At 38.9% G+C, this 20,129-nt stretch overlaps 1 protein-coding gene across 4 annotated transcripts in view; it reads left to right on the top strand.

Annotated features, from left to right (window-relative positions):
- The window catches only part of LOC123957468 (protein diaphanous homolog 1-like), a 131,477-nt gene that overhangs the window by 23,815 nt on the left and 87,533 nt on the right, over positions 1–20,129 (top strand). For all 4 annotated transcript variants that reach the window (XR_006821798.1, XR_006821799.1, XM_046030288.1 and 1 more), the window contains exons 2-11: positions 13,594–13,620; positions 14,431–14,595; positions 15,896–15,997; positions 16,765–16,895; positions 17,474–17,557; positions 17,645–17,708; positions 18,542–18,681; positions 19,003–19,108; positions 19,333–19,443; positions 19,691–19,809. Coding sequence is in view for 2 of the 4 variants with exons in the window: in XM_046030288.1 (XP_045886244.1) it covers positions 13,594–13,620; positions 14,431–14,595; positions 15,896–15,997; positions 16,765–16,895; positions 17,474–17,557; positions 17,645–17,708; positions 18,542–18,681; positions 19,003–19,108; positions 19,333–19,443; positions 19,691–19,809 (1,049 nt within the window). In the remaining 2 variants the exon portion in view is untranslated. The remainder of the gene's footprint in view (positions 1–13,593; positions 13,621–14,430; positions 14,596–15,895; positions 15,998–16,764; positions 16,896–17,473; positions 17,558–17,644; positions 17,709–18,541; positions 18,682–19,002; positions 19,109–19,332; positions 19,444–19,690; positions 19,810–20,129) is intronic.

Below are 20,129 nucleotides of genomic sequence, written 5' to 3'. Positions count from 1 at the left end.
CTGTCAAGTCAGCAGTCTTCCCCATGATTGTGTAGCCTGCAGAACTAGACTGAGAGACCATTTAAAGGCCTTTGCAGGTGTTTTGAGTTAATTAGCTGATTAGAGTGTGGCACCAGGTGTCTTCAATATTGAACCTTTTTACAATATTCTAATAATATTAATTTAATTATTATTATTATTAATAATAATTTTCTGAGGTACTGATTTTGGGGTTTTCATTAGGTGTCAGTTATAATCATCAAAATTAAAAGGAATGAACACTTGAAATATATCAGTCTGTGTGGAATGAATGTATACATTATACAAGTTTCACTTTTTGAATGGAATTACTGAAATAAATCAACTTTTTGATGATATTCTAATTATATGACCAGCACCTGTATATCACACAGGGAAGTGCCTCCTCCCTTGCTGCACTGAGGTGAATTGCTCTTTACTACTAAAACTACTCTGTATCGATGGGTGAATTTATTCAGTTATTATGAATTTCTGTTTGTATTAACCATAAATTAATTAAACAGGACACGTTAACCATTCACAGGACCCCTGAAGTTCTACTATACGGCAAAATGAAAATGCATATTGCATCATGCAACACCACACCATAGATACGGCATGTGATATAGTACCAGTGGGAAAAGTGTGTAGTGTACTTGTAAAGGAGTGCTGTCAAAGTATCAGAGAAATGTTTTCAGTTCAGCTATTTCTTAAAATTAAATATGCTATTTTATTGTGGACATTTGAACCTTCCCCTATTAATATAATGTTATTCATGTGACATTTCATTGAAATTTGATTATTAAAGTCTGTTAAGTCAATTGTAAAAGACAGACAGAGAGTTTTGCAAAAAGAGACATGGCAACAATGGACTCCCTTGTTTTAAGTGGAGACGGTGGGGGGGTGGGGGTTTGGGTTTTGTGTCTCCATTAACAACAGTAGACCAAGGATGAGGAGCAGTCATGCAGCAAACATGTCCCACTTGGACGAATTGTAATGTCTCTCATCCATTCAGTCAGTGTTCTCCAATGCACCTTGAGTCAGTAGGTCAGTGAGGCGTGTAGGAGCATTAAAAAGTGCAGCATCAAGAAGACTGAATGTGAAAGAACTGGAAGATGTTTAATTCAGCGTGGGGAAGTGGAGAGGAGATGCTGACCTCAAGGTCTCTGGGGCATAGGGGACTTTTGCCCTCTCATGCTATTTTTGTCAGTGTTTGTTTCTCCTTGGCACAGGTTGCATGGATGTTGTAATTAAGAATTGCATGTCACTGTTTCAGGGTTCCACTGAAAAAGTGACTACAACTAGGTATGGGTATCTTTTTTCTTTTTTCTTTTTTTTTTTTTTATTGATAGTGAGTGTGTGTGTGTGCACAGTACGGTAAGGGTTGTTGGTAGTTTCCTGCTTAGGCTGTATTTATATGAAACCTTTCTACTGTGTCTGGGTGTGCCTGTCCATGTGCTGCTTCCCCCTGGATGATATTGCAAATACACAAAGTATGCAGCCATGGCAACATTATAAACAAAATGAACTGTTCACAAGATGACACACACTGCACTGTATTTTCACTGTGCAGTGGTCAGAGGTTATCAAATATACAATCTAAATAATCACACCCATCTTTCTTCAAAACATACTGTGGAAAGAATGTGCCTTCTCCCACACTCGCATTACCCTCTATCGCCACCCTGATTTCCCCTCACTGCCGTAATCCATACACCTGTCCTCACCACACATTCATGTCACCATCATACCCCTGTCCTTCTCCTTTATGCGCCTCCAGGGTCTGAAATTTGTTTTTTTTCCACTGTGGCAGATTACTGAACATTTCGACCGGCCGCTCAATGTTTTTGTCTGCCACTTCTGAAATCTATGTTGAACACTTTAGAATTGTGAACACTGAGTCAGCGTTACCTGAAGGTAGAAATATGGAATAACTTATATAACTTAGCCCCTGACTAATCTTAATTAAAAAAAATAAATAGATGGCAGTTGACCTGACAATTTAACATGCCACAGCCAACATTTATGGTGTGGGTCAGAAATCTACTTCAAATATAGTCCATTTTTACTTGCCCCTAAAGACATTGATTTAATTATTAGTGTTTATCAAATAATGAGACCAAAGTTAATTGCCATGTTTAATCTTAATAAATCATAATGTAAACTAATCAAAACAAGGAGACAGTATGCCATACATGCAAAGCAACAAACATATCAAATGGTATGACTTAACTCTCCTCTTTCTCCCCAGAGATGGACTTGTGAACTGTGAGTGATTAAAAAAATGATCAGAAACGTCTTTATCTGCTGCCATTTTCTCAGGAGTAGAGATGGATTTTGTTGATTCCACTATTCCTATCCTTATTCAGCAGGATTGGAATTAAATCTTTAAAAAATAACTAGATGTTTCTAGAGCAGCGGCAGTTTTGTTTACATTTGCAAAGTCACTATATAAACTCAGAAATATCTCACTGGAAACAAGTCTAAAATGTCAATAAAATTGTATTCCTGACATCAAAATACTGAGTGAAGTTCAGAAAGACTGAAAAACTCTGTCCTCCTCTCTCTACTGCTGATGTGACCGCTGGTAGAGGAAGGAGCAGTTAGCAGATAAGTTTACAAGAATTTGCCAAATTTTAAGGTACGGACCAAACTAAGCTAAACAGACTACATACAGGCTTTCAGGCGCAGTGGATAAGACACGTGCCTTTGGTGTGAGAAACCCGGGTTCAGTCCACCAATGTGTCCTTGAGCAAGACACTTAACCCCTCGTTGCTCCAGAGGCGCGCAACCTCTGACATATATAGAATTGTAAGTCGCTTTGGATAAAAGCGTCAGCTAAATGAATAAATGTAATGTAATTTCACGAGATCATAAAACGAGATTTTCTAATCGCAAAGGCTGCAATTACAAAACGGTCACATGACACGCGGTAAACTAATGGCAGTGGTGTGAGAGGTGAAATCGTCAGGCCATCCGACACTCTGGCGGACAGAGAAAATGCACAACAGAATGACACATGTAGTACGGTTAGCGCATTGTGGCGATCGGCGCACGCGATGTGTCACACACACACACACAGACAGTCACCAGTCAGCTCAGGGAATATCTGTGACGGCATTTCAAACCAACCTCACTAGTCCAAAAGAGGACCAGTTGCTCCAGAGGCGCGCAACCTCTGACATATATAGAATTGTAAGTCGCTTTGGATAAAAGCGTCAGCTAAATTAATAAGTGCAAATGTAAAGTAATGTAAAACAATATCGCTTTCCACAAGTTTACATGGTTAGGCTTGTTGAACAGGTGTATTTGTTTTTTATTTGGAAAGGTTTTATGGCACATACTTACAGTAATGAGCAAAGTTGTCATCAACTTGAGTAATCTTCGTAATCTTCAACTTTCTGCTCTACTTTCAGCTGACTTAGCGTGTGTGTGGTTTTATTATTTTTTTTGTGTGTGTATATAAACAAGCTCAGTGCCAACAGGGGAAAGGCTGGAGCATGATAATAAATTGCACCAAAATGATGTGTTTAATTCTTTTTTAACTTGCCTAATCAGGCAAGTGAGTTGCTAGATTTACTTGCCGGACGTGGCATTTTACTTGCCCTTGGCAATCGGACAATCCTTATTGTTGAGCCTTGACATTTACCGTGTATTTGTCAGATGGCAGGTGCTAATTTCATTCCCTGCTCCCCTCCCAACTCTGTCTCCCAGACCTGTTCGCACAGTGTTAATATCCAGAAATATTATAACCCCATTACCCATTACCCATTACAAATAACCAAACAAACAGAAATATGAGTGCAGTAACGCCACATCCATCTTAATGGACAGATAATTTGTTTTCTCTGTTTCTATAAATACACTGTGAAGTCAGAATGCCACAGTGATTTCTGTCCTATTATTTCATTCCACATTTGGTAGGCTTAGACCAAATGTTTTACGTTTTGTTTGAGCCTACATAAAGCTGTGTGTAAAGCAGACAAAGATTGGCAACACCTCATTAATGTAATTCTATATCTGATGCATTTCTGTCATATTACAATTCAGTGTTTCTTTTTTTGTGGCATTTTGCCATTATAACAAAGCTCCCTGGCCAGTCTCCAGTTGGGACTCATTATTTATTTTTTATTACTGGACAAGGATGTTTGTTTGAAGCTACATATTAAGACCAAGTGAAACTGCAAGCAAGGCTGAGACAGAATCAAAATGATCAAACTGTGGTACTCTAATAGGCAGAGCTTGACACTAATTCTTGCCTGGTGATCAGCGATTAAGTAAATCATGCTGACAAAACAAATATATATGTAAATCCAGCTTAAATTTTCCATTAATATGAACACAGGGTTCAATTTGCAACAGCCTTCTCCCAGTGCTACTTCCTGGTTAGGGTGGCTATAAGTGAACCGGAAGAAGCCATGGGCGAAATGCGTTGTTCACATTAAATGTAGTAAAGTAATTTAAGTGTGCTGTTCCCTGTTTTTGAGTTTTCATTGGCAAATCCTGTGACCTACCAGAACCTGACTGTTGTTGCTGTGTATGGCGAATTTCTTGTTTTATTTGCTATAATCCTACTTTGATAAGAAATATGAATGCTATGAAGTCTTTGGCGATAAATAACTTTTTGAAGGAGGGCCAGTAAAAATTGTTTTCGGGCCAGTAAGTTTCAAACCGACTGGCCCGGTGGGGACAGTTGCAAAAAAAGTTTAACGCAGACTCCCTGGATCTGTACTGGTATCACAATACATATTAGTTTTCTCATGCCAATAGTGTGTGGCAAACCTAAATTTAGTCATACAATTTAATAAATTTATGAGAATTGATACCCAGTTATGAATTTTATTATTCATAAAATCAAACAATGTTCCTTGTTAAGGGCACCACCGGAGTTGTTATAATCCTAGAGTCACCGGACCTCTAGGTAGTTTTAACAATTATACAATTATTACTGATCAGTTAGTTAGTTACTGATCAGTTAGTTAATCGCTCAATTATCTTAAATCAGTCAGTCAGTCTCATATCTAAAGGGTCAATTCTCTTGGCAGGGACGTAGAAATAGGCAACACACACAGTTCTTGATTATATTACAGTGAATTTATTCTCTAGCTACTGTGATAAAAAGATGGTTGGATACAGTGAACATAAACAATTGCTGAACAATGAGAAATGGAGTTCAATTGTGGGAAGCATTTGACTCATACGGCATAGGAAAACTAATGAAAGTAAGTTAACGCTATGGGTTTAGGAGTTAAAAAAGGGAAATATCTGATCACTTGCCTGCGGCCTGCTTGGCCTGTTGCTGGTCCCACTAGCTGCCTTTTTGCTAGGGATTTTCCGGAGTTCTCGGTGTCTGATTGAAAACGCCCCCTCCGTCTGGCAATTCGGCTGTTTTCAGGTTTCCTTCGTTGTAGCTGGCGAGACCACGTGGCTTGGTCTGACCTCGGTGAAGTTGGCTCGACGAAAAAGGCTTAAAATGGAACTTGGTCGTTCCTGAATTAGTCCAGTGTAACTTAACGGACTGATAACTTTAACAAACAAAAGAAATAAAGAAAATAAAAACAAACTGAAGGGCAGATCGATGTCTCGGCACTTCACGTGTGTAGCTTCAAGCGAAACAAAAAGGCCTGTTTCGCTGGTCGACTCTGAGGGCGTTGCCTGGCGCGGCACGCCGACGCTTGCCAAAGCGTCCAGAGAGCCGAGCAGAGCAGCGGAGAGAGCAAGGAGTGAAGAGAAGAGAGCGAAGAGAGCGAAGCGAGGTCGCGTGTCGCTCTTTTTGTTGCCTGGGGCGTGGCTCCCCATGGGGCGTCTCGGGTTTCCCAAGGGACTGCCTCTCTAAACTTAATGTCCAAAGAGAAATCTATTTGCACGTATTATAATCAAATATCTTCCACAATCGAACCTCAATGGTCAGACGGTTGTACTGTTCTAGGCATTTGGCAACAGGAAACATTTAACGGCATTTCCAACGAGGGTATGCGATACCTATTTCGTCCACTTGGGGGAGCTCAGGCCACGTGAGGAAAGCTTGGACTAATCAAAGATCATCTCTCCTTAGGAACTGGGCAATATTGTTGATCCATCCTTAAATTCAAGCTGGCGGTTAAGAGTATAGTAAAACATTCCTTTGTCATCATTTCTAAAGAAATTTTGTAGAAAAGTATTATGAACAAGCATTGATTACATTAGATGAAGGAGTGTCTTGCTGTAAATAAAAACACTGCAAAAGCAACTTTCTTTTCAGCACTAATATCAACAACGGATAGCAACATGTTAACATAACTACTCAAATAGAGGCAAACGTAATCAGGTAACTAAAGATTTAATTAAACTTAATTAAACACTTTGAGTCTTTGGAGACTGCAGTCTTTTTTACATTGAAATTTCAGCTGTCCTGGATTATGTCACACTTAGGTGAGACAAGGAGTATCCCTTTGATGGGATAATAAACAAAGAGCAAGGTCAGTTGCCACGGAAACGTGTGTGTGTGTGGGGGGGGCAGTTTTGATAGGCTGTTCAGGAACATGCTAATGGCTGGTTCATGTCCCTTTGTCAGTTTAACAGTCAGGCCCCGCGTTATCAGCTTCGGAATCAAAAAGGTGCCAGTTTTATGGTCGGGCTAGCACTTAGAGAAAGCAACTTTGACCCCTCCCCTTCTTCTTTGGGGGAGGAGAAAGGAATTTAGAGTAGCTCCAAATTTATTCAATATAAAATGCACAAATCCACACCGTTGTTCACTACAAGTACATAGACATATATGATTAATAGAAAGCTGTCACCTGCTGGATATGTCAGATCAAAACAAACTTGCCTTGCATTTTATAACATGAAACTTTAATAGTTCTGATTTGTATAGGGATGGACCAATCTGACTTTTTCAGTCCTGATATCGATACCAATACCTAGGCTTTGGGTATGTCAGCTGATGCAGAGTACCGATACGGTACCAGTGTAAAAATAATGAGCTGTTTCACTCACTGTGAGGAAGAGCCTGGGAATTGTGTTTTTGGAGGTGCTTGATGAAGTTGTTTTTGTTATAATAGCAGTGCTTCCTCCACCCTTTGAAATGTTGGCTTTGCAGAGTTTGCAAGTAGCTGTAAAACTTGTCCATGCTATGTTAGCTCTCCTAGCAAAATGTTCATGATTACTGGCACACCGTTGATGGATCACGTAGTATGCACATATTTAAACTGAATAGATTTTGTAACCGATACCCAATCCAGCTATTTGAGTCCGTATCGGGCCGATATCAGTATAAGGTCGGTGCATCCCTATTTTTGTGATGATGAATATTCAAATACAGATATCTGTGGACACACCTGCATTGGTATTTGGGCCATCAGTAGAATGCTGGTGCTCTAGGTACTCTAGGAATATGTATATTATTTATATGTATATTCTGTTGCTCTCAGGAATAAAGATAATTCAAGATATAATATTGACATAATACAATAATGATGATCACTTAATTTGTCACATCCATAACACATCTGCAAAAATCATCTGCCTGTAAAAGTTGCCACTCTGCTTTCTGACAGACTGAATTTACCTATTTTTCTTTCTTTATCTGATTTCCATAATCTTTCTCACCACTCTCAGGTCCTGCTACTTAAATATTTATGCATAGACAGGTGTAGGTACTCGCACACAGATAAACATCATTAACAGTCTGACTGGCTCATTATATTGATGTCACAAGCCAAATACATCAGCTGCTCTTCAGCTGCCTGATCTTAGAGACAGACAACCAGACAGGCAGACCATTCTGTACCTCCTTATTTTTGCTGCTACCTTCAAGACTCTATAATTATGCTCCCTCTGGAATACGTACTGTCCGTGCGTGTGCATCAGGACACTGATTTACCTGGTCTCTCTCTGTCTGTCTGTCTGTGTGTGTGTGTTTCTCTGCGTGTTTCTCTGCAGGGCGTGTGTGATCGTCAGTATGCCACACAGAAAGAGTAGAGTGAGGAGACATTGTCCACTATTTAATCAATCGTCAATAGCATTGTTCTCTCTGACGTAAAACATTTTTAAGTAAAATGGTTTACCAAATATGCTTTGGCTGCATTTTTAAGTAAAGTCTAGGATATAGGATGGAGTAGTAGCAGTGGAGGTGAAGCGAATTATTTGTTTTTTGTCCATTTAGTGCGTAGTATGTCTGAATATGAAACCCCATCACAACATGTCTCAACAGCAGTTCTCTTATGTTCATGAGCATGCGATGCACATTAGAATAGCCAAAAATTGATGTTTTCCAATGAAAAATATGTAATTTCACATCATATCGGGCCATTACTTTCATCATATCTCAAAGATCAGTCTACTGGGGAGCAACTACAACATGTAGATTTGGGGAAAGTAATTTGGTTGGTTATGCTGCTCTCCACTGTGATTTTACATTTATGGCACAGCATTTTTTTTTGGGCGTCACCCCCTAAAACCCTTTTAATGTGACCTCAGAATGATTATAGATACAATTGTTCATGTTTGCCTTTTGTGTCTCCATTTTACAGCTTTAGACATTTTCTGTAGATGTTAATATAAAAAAATAGGCAACATGAGAAACCTCCTCCCTTCAGAGGTGCGATTTATTTGCACTTTAAAATCCAAAATGAAACGTCTCCTCATTAGCTTAAAAGGACTAGTTTGCATCAGTAATTTGCTTTATTAACCTCCAGTCACCACTGTCCTTTCTTTTCCTAACAACCACTTTTTCAGACTCATCTGAAAATTGAAAAATAATTTAGGATGTAGGCCTACCAGTCTGTACAGGACAGAGCTGTAGGCTACACCAGTTTGTTTATTTAAATTGAGTTAATGTTAAGTTACATAGCAGCCAAAACACAAGGGTAGATGCTAGCGTAAACCGGCTTCACTGTTCTCGCAGTTGGGGAAACAACAAACAGACTTTTCTTGGTCTTGAGAAGCTGACACGCTGTAACTGACTTACGTTCATTGTCACTTTCTGCCGCTCGGACAATCAAACACTTGCTACTCACCTCCCGATTTGGAGTTACGCTGCTCTTACAGCACCTGTCACGTAGATGTCCTTTGAAGAATAAGCAGAGGAAGTGAGCCAAGCGATGAGTTTTACCGTGTTCGCATAGTGTGTGAGTGAAAATTAGTAGTGCGTTGATATAATAATAATAATGATTGTGTGAAATTTAAGTAGCGGCGGCCATAATTGAGCAGCGCACGACACTGCCGCTGGGGTTTTTCCTGCACAGAAAATTGCAAAGCAGCAATCAGTGGACCACTCTTGATTTCTTACTTTTGTAAATATCCCCTCACTTGCAGCTGTGCAGTTTTAAAAACAATTATCTCCAGACTCCTACAGAATTTTTAGGGCTGCTTTTTTCAACTTAGCCCTCAGTAAAACATAGTTTTTCATTATTTATGATCATGTCACAACTTTACTGATTGATATTTGGGAAACTTTGCTGCAGGGCTTTAACATAGTCAAATGGGGTAATTGTTCAGGCCTCCGATTACCAATTTCCTGTGGGAAAACCTAGTATTATTGGACAAGTCTAGAGACAATAAAGTACTGTTCAACATGCCTGTGAGGGTCAGTGAAACTCCTTCATTATTAGGAAATCCAAATGGTGAAACACATCCATTTGGCTTAACTAGCTACTGTTACAAGCCTGCTGTTGTCTCAGCTCACTTATGAGCACTATGTAGACGTTGCTTACCTCAGTGAGGTGTTGATGGCTTGCTATTCACCCAAATTGTAGTAAGAGAGGAGCGTGTCACATGCACCACTTCATCTTATTAGCTTACTGTGGCTGATTAGATGAATCGGTTCATTCAGCTGGCAGCCTGTGCTAAGGGAGCGCTCTGCATTATAATGTGAGTTTTGTGAGTCTGTTTTTTGGTCAAAATTAGACAAAAAAACTTCTGAGTACAAGTGGAAGGAGCTCTCATTATTGATTAATATGTTGCTTACTTTTATGAAGAATGTATGTGGTCTATAAAATGTCAGTGTTTGGCAGAATGCCCATCACAATTTCCCAAATTCCAAGGAGGTGTCTTGTTTTGTCCAATGAACACGTAAAAAACCCAGAGGTATTCATTAAACAGTCAAAAGCAGCTAATTGTTAAGTTTGAGAAGCTGGAGCTGGTACATGGTTGGCAGTTTTGCATGATCAATGATTTGATCCATCATCGAAGTAGATGTGATACATTTCTTTGTCAGTACAAAAGAAAATGGCCCATTACTTCCACTGTGACAAAAATGGTGGTGTGTAGCTTCAACAGTAGTGAGTAGTGAACTTCGTAGCCTATGACGTTGTCGCGGTGGATATTTTACAAGCACGGACCAGCTAAAGCAGCATTGAACACACAGGGTGGAGATGTTGGTTTCAGTTGTTTGATAGGCTGCGTCATTAACAAGCCCACATGCGGCTCACCTGCTGCCGTGATAACGGATCGCGAATCACAATGCCTGCTCGACCATCTGTCAGCCATCGCCAATGGACGATCATCGTCTATAGGCCCAACCCTTGTATGACCTCTTTTCCCTTATCATTCATTAGTATCCTGGTATGCTGCTACACAGGCTGCTCAGTTGTTTTTGTCAGTTTTAGTATCAGTTTGTCAAGACATAGCCTTCCCCACCACAGACTGAGTGGATTTTTATTATTTGTATTATACTGGGGAATCACTCAGTATTATTGTGTATAGCCTTTCACTGGATTAATATAATCAATGTCATGTAGTAATTTTACAAAACTGCCATTCAGTGTAAAGATTCTAAGTAGATTGTAATTAATAGCTATGTCAAGTGTTTTGTTTAAAAGAGTTTTGTCTGATGCAGTGCTAAACAGTCGAACAAAGTTAGTTGTACTGATCATTAATTAGATTATTCATTGCTATTTTATGATATACTGTGTATCAGAATTATTTGTAAATTAATATTATGGTATTAAGTAATTCAGCAATATCGCCTGGTGTATGAGCAACCAATTAGTGCTGGGGTCATAGCTGGCATTGGCTCATGCAATTAATGGAGGCTCTGGTACTCAGAGCAGTTCTGAAAGTGGTTCTCAAGCAGTTTCAGGGTTGCTTTAATGCTTTATGGTTCATAGACAGAAAGACAGTACTTATATGCCCAATTGACCCCCTCAAAGACAATCCTGGCTCAGACACTAGTTCATTTTGTCTATGAGCACATATATTCTTAACTGTACTTGTGGGTTGAACTTTTCTCTTACAGTTTAAGAATGTTTTTGGCTTTCTTCCTGACACATTCATATTCAGTTTCCCGTGCGATTACCCAGAATCCACTATGCATAATGTCAGCTGTGTATTTCCGTTCTGTGGGTAGAATAGCACCACAACATTTGTGTATGTGTTTTTTTTTTTTTTTCTGTCTGTGTGTGTGCATGATTCTGTTGTTTAATGGCAGCTGTGTAAGCGGAAACATCCTTCTCTTGAATCCTCTTCCTATAATCAGAGTGCTTTCTTCTTCTCTCTCTCTTTTTCTTTTGACCTCCTATAGAAACATGTACAATTAATTTCAATTAGCTGTGGCAGTGTAAGTAAAGGGACAGCCCACCTTTTTGTAGGTGTACAGCCGTGCCTTGACAAGGGCGCAGGAAGGCATAATATCTACACTAAAGCTGCGACAAAATTTACAGTAAATGTTTCAAAAAAGACTTCATACATTTTTCAACAAGTGTTTGCTCAGTGAGGTTATAGTTTTGCAAGGCCAAATCTTTACATTGTACCTTTGGGATAGCTGTAGTGAGTTTTGGCAATATTTCGACATGTACCCCTAATTCAGGGCCGTATGCCTGCTGAAGTTGCATTGAGTAAATGTACTTGATGCACTTGGATGCACTGATCCAACTTTGTCAGTTCCGATACCAATACCTAGGCCTTGGGTATTGTTGATGCCGAGTTCCCATTCGATACCAGTGTATAATTAATCAGCTGTATTCGTCACTAGGAATCATTCTTTTATGTATAAGGCAATATTATGTACAGTTTGGTGCGATTCTGCACCTCTACCTCTGTGTAATTCCCAGCTGTCGTAAATAAGCTTTACACATGCCTTTGTTATGAGTAGATTACGATAAAAAAACGCCAACTTTGCTAAAAGAGCCAAACATCAAGTGTGACAACACAAGACACAACAAAATCACTTGCTAGTCCAACTGTGTATACAGAAAGAAAGCCTGCTCGGCATCTGTCTTGCAGCCTTTTATTTCACAAAGCTTCTGCCTATATGCTTCTGCAGATGGCAATCATTATGTCCATAGAACCTGCTGAGCCCAGTTATGTTGCCTGGCTCCAGCTTGACACCAACACCACTCTCCACCTGCAGCAGTTAAATGTTGCTTGAAACTTGGATGGCAAGCTAGCCAACAAAGCTAGACCGCAAAAGCACTTACAGTAATGTCAGTGTGTGTTATCTAGTTGCTTACATCAACTCGAGATTTATAGCTAGTGACTAAACTTCTTGAGTCAACAACTCTACAAACGCAACCAAATATCATGCAAGCACATTAACACAAGACATAGCAAGCCAGCTAATAAGTTATTACTTACAAGTCAAACAGAAAGATGACCAGCTCAGCATCCTTTCAGCTCTTTTAGCATCCCAAAAGCCAGTCCGATATTTACGTCTTCCTCTGTCTAGCCAAAGCCATCATATCCATACTGAGAGTACAGAGCTAGTTTCTTCCAAAGAACTTATATTGTATACTTTCGGTCACTCTATTCAGTTCAGTTACACATGTAGGCCTACTATGCAATGCGTCAGCAGTGTGCTGGTAGATCTGAGCGTTTTGATGGAAGAGCTAACATAGCATTTCCTTATTCACGTTTTAGAATTGGCTTATAATTTTGACCAAATTTTTGGCAAAAGTACAGCAATATTCCCTTATTTGTGGAAGAATTTTGTGCAATATTATTTTCCTGCTTTTGTCCCATACCTGTATGCATTGTAACTTTTGCTTCCCTCTGTCAAAATCCATGAAAAAAACAGCTTTCCTTCCTTTTTCCGTTCTCCTTTGTGATACTGATGTTACTTGTGATTATGCTAAATACATTTTATTGTTACTCTTTATGGACCTTGGCAGGGCATGTGTTTGTCTAGTTTGAAAACGTACTGCTGACAATGGGTGTCGTATAAAGACATTAATGGGCATAGCCTGACACCTGGTGGCCAAGACATGCAGGTGCATTTCAGATATATTAGTGGCACTCTGCTCTCTTTAAAAATGTATTGATGAGTGTTGACTGCTGATCTGCTACCAATATGTCACACATGTAATTACTACCTTCCAGATGTCATGATTATCTCCACTTAGATTCTCATTTAAATGTTATTAGTTCTCTAGAGATGTGTATGAACTGGATTGAGGTATGACAGTGATTTATTTATAGGGTTTCCCTCTGTCCTGCTGTGAATGAATGAATCACTCATAAGCTCATTAGACAGTTTCTTGGATCAGTTTCCTGTTATAAATGATTTCTGTCTAATTGATGATTTCTGTTACCCTCCCTCCATCTGTCTCCCTTCTTGTCACCACCTTGTTCCTTCTATCTGTTTGATTTTCCTGCCATTTTTCTCCCTTTCATCCTTTACAGACACTCAAACGGCTGATTCCTGATGAGGTAGGTTTATTATTGTTTGCCACATATATCTGTGTGCTTGACTTGTCTGTCTGTCATTGTGGTCTTTGATAAATAAACTCACCATTACCAATTTAATGCGAGGTAACCCTTTGTCAACAATCCACTATAACACAAATATTAATGTTTGTGTTGCTTGTGTTGTTTGTAGCACTGTACTCACTTTGGATTGTGCATGCGTCAAAAATGCATACTGACAGCATGAAATACTTAGCTATATGCTATATGCTAATGATGCCTTCGTGTACCTGCAACAAGAAAGTCATTCATATTAACACATTTTTATTCATGAGTCATTGTGGGGGGTCACTGTGTGCTACGGTACATATCCTAAAGTTGTTGTGCTTCAGTGTTTTTCATTTGGCACTAACTGATTTAAACATTTATAGTCAAATGCCAAAATGGTACAACACACAAGTATTGGCAATTTGCACACAGAGTCATTAAAACCACAGGGACGTAAAGCCCCCATAGCTTGTTAAAATTGAGTCTTATGTTCTGGGCCTGGCAGTGATAACTGCATATTGAGTTTGTCTGCATAAACCTTTCACGTCTCTAATCCCTAATCATCGTTGCACATTGTTAAAATATCCCTAATTAAAGGGAGATATAGCCTTTGGGTATGTTTTTATGGTTCAATTAAGTGACATTGGTTAAGAGACTAGGCCTGTCTTCAGACCGTGAGTTGATTAGGGATTGCTACCTTGTTGTGTGGCAGTGATGGTTACACTTTGCAGTTTTTTCTGTCTGACCTCTTTCCTCTAACCTGTGCCATGTTGTCTGCTAATCCAGTTGGAGCGCTTTACCAGCATGAGGATGAAAAAGGACAAGGAGAAGCCTGGCCATGTGCCAAGTCAGCGACACTCTTCAGCTGCAAGCTATGAGATGAATGCTCAGACTGCTATGCTGCACGATCATTCTGATGAATACGTCCTGGAACTCTTTGAACAGATGCTGGTAAGTGTGTGTGTGTGTTGTGTGCATGTGAAAAATTCAGCTTTTGGAGAATCACTTCATTATCTCCCTGAACTGCCATGGAAACAAATTTATCTCACACTGATTAATGACCCTTCTTCTAGAATTAACTTTAAATACCTTTAAAATTCATTATCTGTGTCAAAATAGATATGCCAAGACAAGAAATGTGAAGGAATACCTTACAGCAAAAAGGACAAATCTTTTGACACAAGCAAACTGCAATATTTGATATCCTATACTGGAAGGGTTTCCAAATAATGCACTATTAGGGTGGGAGTCTTTAAGCACCTCACGATTCGATTTGATTACTATTCAGAGGACTACAACGTGATAATAAAATGATTATTGATGCATCTTTATTTTCTGTACAGGATTTCTTTTTTTCTCACTGTGTGGCTACTTAGTACTATTAAAGCATTTGTAATGATTCAACCAAGTAGCTAGTAATGACATGCGGCTAATTAACATTATTACCTATAAATTTAGCAAACATTACCAACCAGCCAAAAAACATACCGTTAGCTTTCCTGCTAAGTTTCCAGAATGTAGCCCAGAGGAGATGTTGGCTAGTTAGTGAAAATCTTGAGTTACGCATTGATATCAGGGCTGGGGTGACTCGTCGACGTAATTGATTACGTAAATACGTCGACTCGCATCATGTGCGTTGAAGCATTGTAACTGCATTCGGTGTTAGTGGGATTTCCTTGGGCAAGCTCCAGCTGCAAGACCATAAATCCATGTCAGAAACATTTAAAGTTTTAAGTAAAGTAGCCTAATTAATGTCTGTTATTGTTATTATCACAACACATCAGTGATGTGGAAATTTCATTCATTTGAAGATATGCTACTATTGTCACTATTCGAAAATCGATTTTTGACATTTGTGAATCGATAAAGAATCGTCCTTGTCTGACTCGCGATGCCTCTAAGTATCAATTTTTTCTACCCACCCCTATTATCTGATAACTCTGCTCAGTATCATAGCACATCAAAACCTCCTCTGCTCGCACTTTTAAACTGAGCATCTGTTGGCATCTCAATGGGGGGTTTATTTTCCTTGCTTCCAATATAGGAGAGACTGGTTGAAATACCCTAATGTAATTCTTCATGTTTTTAAATAAAATATAATTTCCATTTTAGTATTTGTTCAGTTTATTAATTGCTTCAGTCTACAGATTTTTCATTATGCTATCGCCTTGTCACAATACTTTGTTCATCTCTCCATCTTACTTATTTCTTTTTTATTCTTTTTATTCTACTTTCTCCTGACTTTTTCCAGGTGGATATGAACCTGAATGGGGAGAAGCAGCAGCCTCTAAGGGAAAAAGACATTATGATCAAACGAGAGATGGTCTCCCAGTACCTCCACACATCTAAAGCTGTCAGTACCAAAATCAATACTGCTAATATAATGTACTGAAGGGAATTTGCAGACAGCTTCATGCAAGTCGTTGTCTTTCCAGTTTTGGCTCACATCGATACAATTTATAAAGCATTTGGTTCTTTACATGCCACAGTGTCCTATGCTAAACACAGAGTGCTACATATGGGCCTATTTGTCATATTCATGTTTAAAACAGATTGAATGAAGCCAGACTGAAGTGTTTTCAAGGCCAAATAAAAACATTCAGTACACTTATCTTAGACTGCTTGTTCAGACGACTGTGCAGACAAAGGCCTTTCCTTGACTGTGTTGAGGGATTACCTTTCCTTATGTGGTTGGAGTAATCAAGTCAAGGCTGGAGAATACACATTATTCAAATGTCTTGTTTACCCAACTACACTTATAGTAGTTGGGTAAACAATGTTTCAAAAGCAGCAGGTGTAATATAATCAAATATGGTGAACGCTACTAGCTCAGAGGACCTACATAACCAAGCACAGATGGTTGTTAGCACAGTTCATTTAACTGTGAAATAAGCCTATTAAGAGAAAAACCTAAACACAGTCCTCTTTTTTTTTTTTTTTTTTTTAATACTGCAAATCAAAATTTCAAATTAGGCTTGACTGTTGCCTTCGGTGCCCTGCCATTGTGCTTTCTTGTGGAAATAATACTAATTATAACCTCAAGGAAGACAAATATAAATGCAGAACACAATAATAATTGTGTGTTTGTGTGCCTACTGTGTCTGTTTGTTTGTTGATTAGGGCCAAGACCAGAAGGAGGGCTCCAAATCAGCAATGATGTACATCCAGGAGTTGAAGTCAGACTACCGAGACGCACAGCTGCTGAGCTGTCTGGAATCTCTGCGAGTCTCACTCAATAACAACCCTGTCAGGTAATACGCACATATACTTACATACAGATACATACAATGCCATTGAAAATAAAACATTGAGCCAAATAAGCGCAGGTGGCAAAGCTTTTTACAGATCTTTCACGATCACTGTGTAACTTGACAGTGCTGAAGCAATTTTGCAAAGAAGAATTATACAAACGATGTCCAGTGTGCGAATGTGATACAGACCTATTCACATATGCTTCAGTTGCTGCCAAAGACGCTTTTAAATTAAATACTGACCTAACAGAAGCAAATTCTTACGTGGTCTCTCACACAGGTGCATGCAACTTACTCTATTATGTGACAATTGGCTGGAGCAGTGATTATTTAGATGTATTACGGTAATATGAATATTTATGACAATAATAGAGGGATAACATTTATGAATTATTTTCTGTTTTAAATTTGCACTTAATTTAGATAAATTTTATTTGCACTGTAATGTACAATAACACAAGCTGTCCATTATTTATTATTCCTTGGCCATCTTAAAAACACATCAGCGTGAATAGGCATGCAGGAAAATGTGAAAATGTCAAAAGCACAGTGCACTAACGTGAACTTGTCACTTCCAGTTGGGTGCAGAACTTTGGAAATGAAGGGCTGGCCCTGCTGCTGCATCTGCTTAGAAGACTACAGGAGGACAAAGACGAGTACCCGTAAGAGAGTGAAACCACAGATTAGGCAATTGTACTCTCTAGCAATGTGTTTGCAGTCTTGTCTTTCTGTGTCTGTCTTCAATGTAGAATGATGGGAGTGAAATGTCAACACGAGATCATTCGTTGTCTAAAAGCCTTTATGAACAACAAGGTAAGAAAATGGAATGTTTATTTATTTACATCAAGATACCTAATCCTTTCTTTGATACGATTGTACGCAGTTGTGGCATGCAGTTACAAGTAATAGAACTAGTAGAATCATCTTTATCCCATTTTCTCCTCTCTTTGTAGTGTAGCAAATATTCCTCTAGAGGGCTTTATAAAGTCAGTGTGACTAACTTTGGTCATGTCATTACAGTGAATGGAGTCATAAATAACCTTTTAAGAGTGCTTTAAATTCTCAGTGTAGTTATGTTTCTAACCCTAAGTAATCTGTATTAATCTCTTTAAAATCTGTTAAATTTAATAATTACATATCAGTAATTAAAATCAATAATGTGGTGCCTTTGAGGGACAAAATTGTTGTGATTAGCTAAGATCAGTATCATAAAAGCTAAAAACGGAGCATCAGGTGAATAGATACAGCACACACATTGTTAAAAGGTTTGGTTTTAAGCAAATTTAAAAGAAGTCCGTCTCAGGTTTGTTAGTGAAGGTTAGTCAAAAGTGAACCAAATTGGTCATTATATGTAAATTGCCTTAGATGGTAATCGCGGAACCCGTGCTTCTTGCTCCTTAGCTCTTGTTAGATTGTTATACCACTTTGTTTTTATTAAAAGAAAATGCACACGCCATTTCCAAAGTTGTCACAGTCTGAGATTTTCTTTGTCCAGTTAAAATTTTCTTTTTCTTCTAATGTAAATGCTAAAATTTGAACCATGAAAAGCCCTGTCTTTTCCCTGCTGCAAAAAAAATAAAACTTTGAAAGACTTTACCTCATTGTGCTTTCTCTCTATCTTCCTCCTTTCTTTGTCTCCCCTTCAGTATGGTCTAAAATCCATGCTGGAGTCAGATGACGGGATTCCTCTGCTGGTCAAAGCCATCAACCCCAGCGTGCCTCATATGATGGTGGATGCAGTCAAGCTGCTCTCTGCCATCTCGATTTTGGAACATCCTGAGAACCTGTAAGCATTAGTGAAATGTTAACACCATGTCTTTTAATAAGTTGAACACACAAAAATTATGGCCCTGGACAGCTGATGCTTTCGCACAGTTGTGTTTGAAGTGTAAGTCTAATACATTAACTAATAACTAACTAACTAATACTACCTTACATTGACATCAATTAAACAATCACACATCATACTTCAATTAAAGCAACAGAATTTACTTTCAGCTACATTCAGCATCTTTTTTTCATGACAAATTTTGCATGTTTGTATTGTTTTTTGATGCAACTGCATGTATTAAAATTGTATATGATGTGCATAATTGTCTGTTTTTAGGCACGAGCGTGTTTTGGAGGCCATTACAGAGGAGGCCGAGAGACGGGACATTGAGAGGTTTCAGCCTCTCCTGACTGGCATGAACATTCCCAACATTGCTCTTAAGGTACACATACAGACACACACACATACACTTTAATAATTATAAATCCCTATGTGTGTTCTTTCTATTACAGATGACGCCAACCAAATTGCATTTCATAGAAAGCGCTACTTGATGCAATCTGCAGTGTAAAATACTTGCTCAGCTGACAAATATTGTGCTTTGTCTCAGTTATTTATCCATTTAGTCTAATCTGTGAAGCTGACTTTATGATGTGTTTTTGACAGGGTGGCTGCATGCAGCTAATAAACGCCTTGATCAGCCGGGGGGAAGAGTTGGACTTCAGGATCCATATTCGCTCTGAACTGCTAAGATTGGGACTCAGAGAACAGCTGACGGTACAGAAAACACTCTCTTTTGATCTTCTCTCAAAGAGAGACTCTCCAACAACACACATTTGCACAGCCTTTCTCTTCTTGTCTCTCTCACTCTGGATGCCTCTGTCTTGTTGACTGGCAGACACACACTCATATGCTGTAAAAACTTTCTCTCAACTGTCCAAACTCATTGTTTGTCACACTCTTTCTGCCATTCTCCCGCTTACCTTTTCATCCCTCTGCCTGCATCCCATCGCTCTCGCTGCAGGAGGTGCGTACGATAGAAAACGAAGAGCTGAGGGTGCAGCTCACTGTGTTTGATGAGCAGGCTGAAGATGACTCTGAGGACCTCAAAGCACGTCTCGATGACATCCGCATTGAGATGGAATATCCTTCTACTGTGCAAAGTTGTCCCTCTGTAGTAATTGTCAGGGTCTACAATTAGACCTTGACAATCTTAATTATGACATAACATGCTTGTGCTTTCACATTTACATTACTTTGCTAGTTTGATAAGCAGGAAGAATAACCTTCATAAGTTTTTGTTTGTTTGTTTGTTTTTTTTTTATTATGAAATAGTATGTATTTGGTCTGATTCAGATAGATAGTATAAAAAATGATATGCATTTACTTCCCTGCATTATAAAAATTAGTCATCTAACTAAACAAAATCAGATTGCTCCTTTCTGCCCCTGTACAATCAGCCC

The sequence above is a fragment of the Micropterus dolomieu genome, linkage group LG19 (assembly GCF_021292245.1).
Source record: "Micropterus dolomieu isolate WLL.071019.BEF.003 ecotype Adirondacks linkage group LG19, ASM2129224v1, whole genome shotgun sequence".
Classification (NCBI taxonomy): domain Eukaryota; kingdom Metazoa; phylum Chordata; class Actinopteri; order Centrarchiformes; family Centrarchidae; genus Micropterus; species Micropterus dolomieu.
This window is presented reverse-complemented; position numbering and strand designations above follow the sequence as displayed.